This window comes from Denticeps clupeoides, chromosome 20 (assembly GCF_900700375.1).
Source record: "Denticeps clupeoides chromosome 20, fDenClu1.1, whole genome shotgun sequence".
In the NCBI taxonomy this organism is placed as follows: Eukaryota; Metazoa; Chordata; class Actinopteri; order Clupeiformes; family Denticipitidae; genus Denticeps; species Denticeps clupeoides.
The window spans coordinates 14,004,623-14,013,996 of record NC_041726.1 but is presented as its reverse complement, the minus strand read 5'-3'; the positions used below and the strand labels follow the sequence as shown (position 1 = coordinate 14,013,996).

At 45.4% G+C, this 9,374-nt stretch overlaps 2 protein-coding genes across 3 annotated transcripts; one reads left to right on the top strand and one right to left on the bottom strand.

Annotated features, from left to right (window-relative positions):
- The first annotated feature begins 241 nt into the window (after window positions 1–241).
- Window positions 242–4,673, top strand: dbr1 (debranching RNA lariats 1). Its single transcript, XM_028963382.1, has 8 exons — window positions 242–656; window positions 727–851; window positions 938–1,018; window positions 1,119–1,204; window positions 1,286–1,510; window positions 1,593–1,670; window positions 1,817–1,962; window positions 3,049–4,673. Exons 1-8 carry the CDS (start codon window positions 460–462, stop codon window positions 3,794–3,796), a joined length of 1,686 nt encoding a protein of 561 aa, XP_028819215.1. The 5' UTR covers window positions 242–459; the 3' UTR covers window positions 3,797–4,673.
- On the bottom strand, window positions 4,191–8,662 carry rab5b (RAB5B, member RAS oncogene family). Of its 2 annotated transcripts, none has more exons than XM_028963383.1 (6): window positions 8,565–8,662; window positions 7,560–7,810; window positions 7,027–7,178; window positions 6,792–6,914; window positions 6,190–6,283; window positions 4,191–5,552 (listed from the first exon to the last, which is right to left on the bottom strand). In XM_028963383.1, exons 1-6 carry the CDS (start codon window positions 8,660–8,662, stop codon window positions 5,440–5,442), a joined length of 831 nt encoding a protein of 276 aa, XP_028819216.1. In that variant the 3' UTR covers window positions 4,191–5,439. The 2 variants fall into 2 exon arrangements, with proteins under 2 accessions (XP_028819216.1, XP_028819217.1); XM_028963384.1 differs by having other exon boundaries at window positions 8,511–8,617.
- Window positions 8,663–9,374: the final 712 nt, after the last annotated feature.

Sequence of the window (9,374 nt, the reverse complement as noted above, 5' to 3'; positions counted from 1 at the left end):
GTCACCTAAACTGGGTTTACTATATCAGCTAATTTGTATTATAATTTTAAGTGAACATATTAAAATAAAACCTTTCGGTAAAGACAAACTGTCTATATGCTTAAAAGAGAAATGTATTCGTTGTCAGAAGGGGAATGTAAAATGTTCAGGTGTGGGTACTGAAGAAAATCAAAAAGGTTTTAATTTCTGAACTTTAGAAATAAAAATGGTATTGTTGAAAGTGCGCTTAGTAAGCGGCAGATAGAGTTACCCGAAGGTTGTGGGGCAGCGAGTTTCTGCAGAGAACGTTGTCGCTTTTTCTTTCTTACCTACCGAAGCAGACCGACGACCGGAGTACATGGCGTGGAACGCATTCTGACACGGAAATTCGAACAGAGTTGAGCGTAGCTTTCCACTGAAGGGTCCAACACGGACCTCGGCGCTTTAAAAAAAAAAAAAAAAAAAAAACGCAACAGCAACATGAAGATCGCGGTAGAGGGATGCTGTCACGGGGAGCTGGACAAGATCTACGAGACCATCGACTACATGGAGCGCAGGGAAGGCACGAAGGTGGACCTGCTGCTCTGCTGCGGCGACTTCCAGGCCGTGCGCAACGAAGGCGACATGATGTGCATGGCCGTGCCGGCGAAGTTCAGGCAAATGCGGACCTTCTACAAGTAAGACGCGCGTCGTGTGCTCCCCTCGTCCCCGGTTCGCCCCCCCCCTGATGGTCTGGCCTGGCTTTAGGTACTACTCCGGCGAAAAGAAGGCTCCCGTCCTGACCGTCTTCGTCGGCGGAAACCACGAGGCTTCCAACCATCTGCAGGAGCTTCCATACGGTGGCTGGGTGGCTCCAAACATCTATTACATGGGTGTGTGACGGTCTCCACGCTCCCACCAGGGACCAGCTCACTGCTGCTCTTCAGTCGTCAAGTGTCTTTTTGTCTTTGATCGTCAGGCTATGCTGGAGTTGTACGCTACAAGGGGATAAGAATAGGCGGCTTATCGGGAATTTTCAAGTCTCACGACTACAAGAAAGGTAATTGATTTTTTTTTTAAGTTCACCCTGTAGAGTTTTTTTTTTTTTTTTGGGTTATGTAGCCAGCAATGTGAACATCTGTATTCTGCGTGGAATTCAGGCCACTACGAGTTTCCTCCATATGACCCCGAGACGCTTCGAAGCGCCTATCACATAAGAAACATAGATGTCTTCAAACTTAAACAGGTAACGGCAGACCTCCGGATGAACGCCCTTCTTCGCCTAAAGTTTTGTCTGATTGTTACCTGCTTTTATCATATGTTTCAGATCAAAATGCCCATTGATGTTTTCATGAGCCACGACTGGCCGAAGGGAATCTACCACTTTGGTGACACGGAGCAGCTGGTCCGAAAGAAGAAGTTCTTGAGGCAGGAGGTGGAATCCAGCACCCTGGGCAACCCGGCGGCTGCCGAGCTCCTGGCTCACCTGCAGCCCTCGTACTGGTTCTCCGCACACTTGCACGTCAAGTTCGCCGCGCTCATGCAGCACGAGGTGGGACACCAGCCCCCCTCCCCGCGCCTTATTAATGACGGCACATACCGCTGACCGTTGTCACTCAATTTTGGTTTTTAAGGCTAAAGACAAAGCTGCCCCCCGTACTACCAAGTTCCTCTCCCTGGACAAGTGTCTACCTTACAGAGACTTCCTCCAGGTAAGAAGCGACATCCTTAACTTCATAACAGTAATAAAAAATCTTTTGTATTCTATCTTATCTGTTTTATTTAACGTCAATTTTCTGGTTTGAACGTAATAGAACGACTATTGGTGATGATAAGGATTTGATTCTCCTTGTCCCAGGTTGTAGAAGTGGCTGAGAGGCCAGGTTCCTCTGAAGATCTGGAGTATGACCCTGAGTGGCTCGCCATCCTGAAAGCTACAGACCGTTTGCAGGGCACCACTTCTCATTATTGGAGCCCACCTGAAAACAATGGGCTGCATGAAAGGTGAATTGGGTGTAAAACCCTGCACTTGTACCCTATTTTATTACGTTGTCACATGTGACACACCATAGCATAGCACCAAGTGAAGTGATTGTCATTGTGCAGCGCAGCACACGGTGACACAGTGAAATGTGTCCCCTGCTTTTAACCATCACCCTTGGTGAGCAGTGGGCAGCCATGATATGCGCCAGGCGAGCTGTGTGTGGGGATGGTGCTTTACTTTAAATCGGCAACCTTCTGATTACGGGTCCATCTCCACTAGGCCAAAACTGCCCCATAATGTATTGATGTAACTTCCCCTCCGTACCTACACTGATACTGGTGCGAGATACAATATCATTTACCTACAATACATGCTTTTATTGTTCAGTATGAGATCTGCCAGTTTGCACTTTTTTTTTTTTTTTTTTTTAGATAAATGTAAGCAGAAGACTCAAAACGTTGTGCAGAAATTCAATTTTATGTCTTCATAAGTAGTTCCTAAGAACTACACTACAGGCCAAAAGTTTGGACACGCGCTCTCATTCAACGTGTTTTGTTTCTTTTCATGACCATTTACGTTGGTAGATTCTCACTGAAGGCATCAAAACTATGAATGAACACATGTGGAGTTATGTACTTAACAAAAAGTGGAGACCTGGTCTCCACAGTCACCGGACCTGAACCCAATTGAGATGGTTTGGGGTGAGCTCGACAAAGGAGTGAAGGCAAAGGAACCAACAAGTGCTAAACACCTCTGGGAACTCCTTCAAGACCATTTCAGGTGACGACCTCTTGAAGCTCATCGAGAGAATACCAAGAGTGTGCAAAGCAGTGATCAGAGCAAAGAAACTAGAATATAAAACATGTTCTCAGTTATTTCACATTTTTTGTTAAGTACATAACTCCACATGTGTTCATTCATAGTTTTGATGCCTTCAGTGAGAATCTACCAACGTAAATGGTCATGAAAATAACGAAAACACATTGAATGAGAAGATGTGTCCAAACTTTTGGCCTGTACTGTGTGTGTTTTTTTTTTTTTTCTTCTTCAATACTCAGTTTCAGGTTATCAACTGGTGGTGATAAATTGTCTCATGCCAAATGCAGGTGGGACTTCAGTGCATCAGAAGCCGCCATGATGGAGGTGGTTAGTGACCTGCATGGTGAACTCCGTATCGCTCAAAACTTCAGTCCCTCAGTCCCCGCCTTTGACCCTGCCCGCCCACAGCCACACTTCGCCCCCAGATTCACAGTCAACCCCCAGACTACAGAGCTGTGTGCAACTCTGGGCCTGACCGACATCTATGCCCAGGCAGGGCAGAGCGGGCAGCAGGGAGAGGGCGGATTGGGCGATGACGACGGTCAGAGCGTTGGAAGCGCTGAGGACCTGAGTGAGTATCCCACCCATACCTCCAGCCTGTCCAGCTCCTACAACCCTGATGAGATCACCATTGAAGATGAATGGGATGAAGAAGAAGAAGAGGAGGAGCAGGAGAAGAAGAGAGCTGGAGGAGGAGAAGAGTTAAAAGCTGTAGATGCCGTGGTTCCTGAGGGCCAAATAGGGACCGGGGACGGCAACCAGACTTGCAGCCCGAAGCCTGATCGGGAGGTGATGAGTCCACGCTTGGTCCTGCCACCTCCTCAGTCCACACCGCACCGCACCTCCTTTCCTTTAAACCTCCCTCCACCCGTTCACTCCACTCCTGACCCACATCCTGGGAGCTCGGAGGAAGACGGAGGCACCTCACCAGCACGGATACCCAAACGAAACAGCGCAACGTTAGGAGACACCACCCCTAAAATCAAACGACGAAACCAGTCCATCTACCAGGCCGAGGAGGACGAAGACGCTTGAGATGTTGAGGAGACGCTGCGCTCTTCTGAGGACGATATTTTGAAGATGATATTTTTATCTTTTTTTTTTTTTTTTTCTCCAGATTTTTAAAACTATTTCGTCAAGACATGTTTTTAATTAATTTGGACAGAATGGACAGAATTGTCCAAATTAATTTTAGTTCAGGACATTTTTTTCCCACCGGTGTGAGTGGATTTGATTATTTTATGCTTTTTTTTTTCTGTGTATTTTTCATTTTCATATTGATTCAGAGGTGAATTATGTGTTTGAGAACAGGGAGTTCCTCTCCCTTAATAATCTTCACATACAATGTCATGTTTGATCCAAAATATGTCAACGTGACACGAAGTAAAGTGATCAAGTTTGACGCATCACAAATCCAAAGAGACTGGTGGAAACAGCACAGCTTTTATTTAATGCTCAATTCACTGACGTGGTGATGGGAGATTTATTGATCCCAGAACAGAGGAAAAAAAATGTAATTTAGAAAGATGAATTTAAATAATATTTTAAAACAAGCAGTCCCTCATTAACCTCAGTGTCTTGGCAACCCAATACAATATCCACTCCAAACAAGTTAAAAATCAAAAGTCAACGTCTTTTTTGACACGGATCCAAAAGGGCTTTCATGAAAACAAGACGACACGTCGTGGTCTCTAAAACGTACACATGAAAAATGCTACTTTTCCCCAAAATGGTGGGAAAAAAAAATAATAATAATACGGAGGGCAGGCACTTCTGTAATTTTTTTTTTTTTTTCCCGCCTGCAAGCCTCCTTGAGAAGCAAGAAAAGCTTCTACAGGTTCAACTTCCCTCACTCGCCTCCTTTCTCTACAGTGCATGGACCATCAGCAATAAATATTAGTCTACATTAGAAGCTGTTGATTGCAAGTGCTTTGCTTTCCTCCACGTAGCTTTAAGGAGAACAGAACGTCGGACTAATGGTGCTTTACGAGCCTCGTTTTAAAAAAAAAAAAAGAATAATAATAATGTTAATATCATAAGCAGCATAATGTGGACGTGCTCTGCAAGCACAACGCTTACCAGGCTGTGGTGGCGGTGCCACTGTTCAGCGTGGCGGCGTCACCGCGCGGCCCGTGGGTCAGTGCCGCTCTCTGGTTCAAAGTGTACAGGTGAGGAGAACGAAGGGTCAGGAAGACCCCGTAATTAGGTCGCCTTCATGCCACAAGCCACTCACTGACCCCTGTCACTCAAAAGCAAGCTGTGGGCGAGGGATTCTTTTCTTTTTGGGACCGAATTTGGCACCGGGTTCAGATTCGCAAAGGTGGCTGCCACGTTGGGGACCCGCAGGAAGACCGGATGAGGAAGCGTACAACCCGCCCTCATGCCTTTTTCCCCTCATTTCAGGCTTTCCTCTGTCTCCGCCCATCAATGACATCCATACATAAAACACTACAGTGCATACAGGAATTAAAACGAGCAAAAACCGGGCAGAATAAAACGGGACAAAAAACGAATACGACATTCATGGTTAGTGCCGACAACATCGAATGTGAACTGCAAGCTTTCTGCTCCCCTTCTGTTCATCTTCCTCCTCTCTGCAAATGTCTGTGGTACGAGGTGGGCGGGGGGGTTGAGGGGTTGGTTGTCTCTCCAGCACGTGAAGGTTCAGTTTGGGGAGCTTAGTTCCCACAGCAGCTAGACGTCGGGTGGGCGTCAGGATCCTGTAGGTTCACTCCCCTGTGCCTCGCTGCGTGTGTAGGGTTCTGGGTGTCTGTTTTTGGCATCTTTTTCGCTGCGGGGAAAACGAGAGAATCGGAGTCAAACTGATTTACACTACAATATGTTTGAGTAGTAAAGAACCTATACATTGAGGAACAGGATCATAGCGAAATGTATCACCTCCTAAAATATTTCTATCAGAATTAAATTACAGAATTAGGTATAATAACTATTGTGAATTTAAACCCACTGCAGTTGTAAATAGTAATATTATATTCAAAGCACAGCAAGTGTAAGATCCAAGGCTCTATTTCATCTAACTCAGGAGACCCTTCTCAACATTGCAGACATCTGTGTTTCTGTTGGAAATTGCCAGACATAGCACATAAAGGTTATCATAAAGAAAAACACAATTAAACACTGCACATTCTGTCATTAGGAGATTCGCAGTCTTTAATGTGAATGTGAGTTTGGGTCAAGCCAATCAAATCAAATAAAGCGACATCAAGAGCTTAAACCAGTTCTAACACATATAGTGCATAGAACATGATTGCTAAAGGCACATATCTTTTGGCTTTCACACAGGACCAGAAGCTGCTAGTTAGTTGACATATAAAGTTGTTCAATTTAAATGAATAAATGAGTTGGCTGTAACACATTTCTGAGACTGTGGAACACGTTGCTAAACCGTATTTGCACCCGCCGCTTACCAATGGCGAGGAAGAGATCATTGACATTCATGGCGGTCTTAGCCGAGGTCTCCATGAAGAGCAAGCCTGTGTCTTCAGCATAGGTCTGAGCCTCCTATAAACGTGACAAACGTAACATTCAAGCGCTGGGAGTGCAGCAAATGACTCGCAAGCCTGTTGTCGCTGACAACATATAAATCCTATATCTAAACATAGAAAAATTATTATGTACCAACACAGCAAAGAATATCAAATTATAATATATTTTTTAATTATTTTCTGAAACACTTGTCTGAATATTTTAAGGGTGCTTGTCCTTGATTTCTTGCAACTTGCCCAAGTGGACGTGAACAGAATAAGCTGTTTTATATCTAATATCGACTCTTCAATCATGTGCAAATATGTATTGTATGTATTTAAGTGTGTTTCTAAGACCTAGGTAATTACATCAAAAATGGCTTTGATGTCTGGATAAACTATAAAAAATGTTAAAAAAGCAGGGATTTAAATTCCGATAATCCTTTTTTGTCAATTAAAGAACCTGCGATTGATTTTAAAACAGGCGTTTATACAAATCAGCATCCTTTATTGAGCAGAAGAGCCATTATCCAGAATAAACACACCTCGTACTCCACCAGTCTCTTGTCGTTCAGATCATATTTGTTTCCTGCCAGAGCGATGACAATGTTGGGGCTGGCCTGCCTCTGAAGCTCCTTCACCCACGCCTTTGCTCGCTCAAACGTCTCCTAAAGCGTTCAAGACGTTTCAAAAGAAAATGAAAGAGTCATGAAATGCTGAGAGATCAGTAAAAATCTCGCCCTCCTGTTCCCTAAAACCTCAGTGCAGTGGAGGGCTCACCGGCTTGGTGATGTCAAACACCACAATGGCGGCCTGCGCCCCACGGTAGTACATAGGCGCCAAGCTGTGGTACCGCTCTTGTCCAGCAGTGTCCCAGATCTCGAACTTCACCGTTGTGTCGTCCAGACAGACGGACTGTGCCAGGAATGCCGCTGTTTGCGGACAAGACAACAAGCGCTAAAGTCATCAGGTGAGCTAAAGAGCTACAAACAAGCAAACAACTGACAATGTGATAGAAATATGACAATTAATAGGATCTGTATATGACGTAATAAATTACAACATACTGTGCGTACACAGTGTATGAAATGTTGAGATATTAGTTAAGTATTTTTACTATGAAGCCAAACAGAAACGCTACGTAACTTCGGTAGCCTGGGGGGTTAAGCGCATGTCAGACCCGCTCCTAGGGAATTCTGGGCCCCCATGAGAGTGTTGACGTATTAGCTAAGTAATTCCTTACAGCATCAACCACGGTTCTCGAATCCGAATCAGAAAACCAAGCCTGGCTTGGATAGGAGCCACGCGCCCACCTCCAATCGTTGTTTCCTGAAACTCGTCAAACTGGCCCTTGACGAATCGCAGCACCAAACTAGACTTGCCCACCGCCATGTCTCCCAGCAGCACCAGCTTGAACTGGCATATCTTGGTCTGTGGCAGGGTCCCATTGGGTCGGCCATTGCCCCGGGCGTTCATGACGAGGAGGAGGAGGGAGGATGAGGAAGATATGGGGTCCCTTCTTCTCACTTCTGTCTCAGCCCCGGTGATTTTCCGTATCTCTAACCTGATAAAACAGGAAACGTAACTGTTTTTAAAAATGGGCCCAATTTCCAGCTTTTTCAACACCGCTCTGATAAAAAAGAAAGAAAGAAAAAAGGAAGCCGCACTGACACAGTGAGCGTGAAGCATTATTACACAACATCCCTGCACCGGCTGTCTCAAGAGCTTTCGCTGATAACAGGAGCCCGGCCACAATCACTTTCAAAAAGTACAAAGATTGTGGTGTGAATCGTACACTCCATGGACGACAGCCCCTGGAACAGAAGTGGCACATTTTAACGTGACCACGTCCTGCGAGCTCATACGTTTACTTCTGCAACCGGAGCCACGATAATATTGATCACAGTAACGCATGCAGAAATTGAACATTAGACCGCATTCGATTTGTATTGTGATGCATGTCATAAGTCATGACTTGCAATTTGGGTTCAAATCTATATCAAAACACCGAAATTGGTGACAATATATATTCCGACAGAAAATATGCCCCTCAAGTCAACAAGATAAGGTAGAAAATATATATATAAATTTTAAAAATCCGCGTTTTCTATCACTCTACTCTTTTATACACGTAATTTTTAACCTCAGAAATATGGATAACAAAAAGCGGAGCGAGTGACAGAGAGGTGACATGTGAACGACAAAACGGATCACGACACACGCACGGCCTTCCGCGACAGAACGGAGCGAGGAGGCGACCCAACCTTCTCCCGACAGCGTGAGGAGTAAAGAGACGCCGCGTCCAGCGTCGGTTCTACCTGCGCCGGGCTCGGGCCGCTTTGTGGATCGCTGCGGATGTCGTTCTGTCAGCTGCTCGGGGGAACGCGGCCACTTCCTGCGCACTGACGTCGCGCATGCGCAGTGCGGGCCCGCCGTCGGCGTCGCAGACGCGCCAAGCGTGGGTCCGACCGAGAGACCGGCTGGACAGACACCGCACCCCGAGGCGGATTAAACAAAATATGTACAGTACAGGCCAAATGTCAATGTGTTTTCTTTATTTTCATGACTATTTACGTTGGTAGATTCTTACTGAAGGCAACAAAACTATGAATAAACACATGTGGAGTTATGTACAAAAAAAAACATGTTTTATATTCTAGTTTCTTTGCTCTGATTGCTGGTTTGCACACTCTCGATGAGCTTCAAGAGGTCGTCACCTGAAATGGTTCTCCAGTCTTGGAGTTCCCAGAGGTGTTTAGCACTTGTTGGCCCCTTTGCCTTCACTCTGCAGTCCAGCTCACCCCAAACCATCTCGATCGGGTTCAGGTCCGGTGACTGGAGGCCAGGTCTCCACATGCGTTCATAGTTTTGATGTAGTCAGTGAAAATATACTAATGTAAATGTCATATAAAAAGAGAAGGTGTGTACAAACTTTTGGCCTGTGCTGTATATATAAAAGAGGGAGACATCCTGTGTGACCAGAGTAGCTCCACCAATTACATGAAGACAAAGTATCCTTACTGTGGCATTCAATCCACTTATCCAGATGCAGGAGATACCCTGAAGCTGTAAACTATATGAAGGGGTCACGTAAACCCAGAGTCAAAAGGTTCAAACACCACACTACC

Excerpts from the sequence above, each read along its gene's own strand:
- dbr1 (XM_028963382.1), top strand. The coding sequence starts at position 460 with ATGAAGATCGCGGTAGAGGGATGCTGTCACGGGGAGCTGGACAAGATC. Across the intron at positions 852-937 it reads TCCAAACATCTATTACATGG|GCTATGCTGGAGTTGTACGC; the intron begins GTGTGTGACGGT and ends TTTGATCGTCAG. Across the intron at positions 1,963-3,048 it reads AACAATGGGCTGCATGAAAG|GTGGGACTTCAGTGCATCAG; the intron begins GTGAATTGGGTG and ends TGCCAAATGCAG.
- rab5b (XM_028963383.1), bottom strand. The coding sequence starts at position 8,662 with ATGCGCGACGTCAGTGCGCAGGAAGTGGCCGCGTTCCCCCGAGCAGCT. Across the intron at positions 7,179-7,559 it reads TCAGGAAACAACGATTGGAG|CGGCATTCCTGGCACAGTCC; the intron begins GTGGGCGCGTGG and ends GTCCGCAAACAG. Across the intron at positions 6,915-7,026 it reads TGTTTGACATCACCAAGCCG|GAGACGTTTGAGCGAGCAAA; the intron begins GTGAGCCCTCCA and ends TGAACGCTTTAG.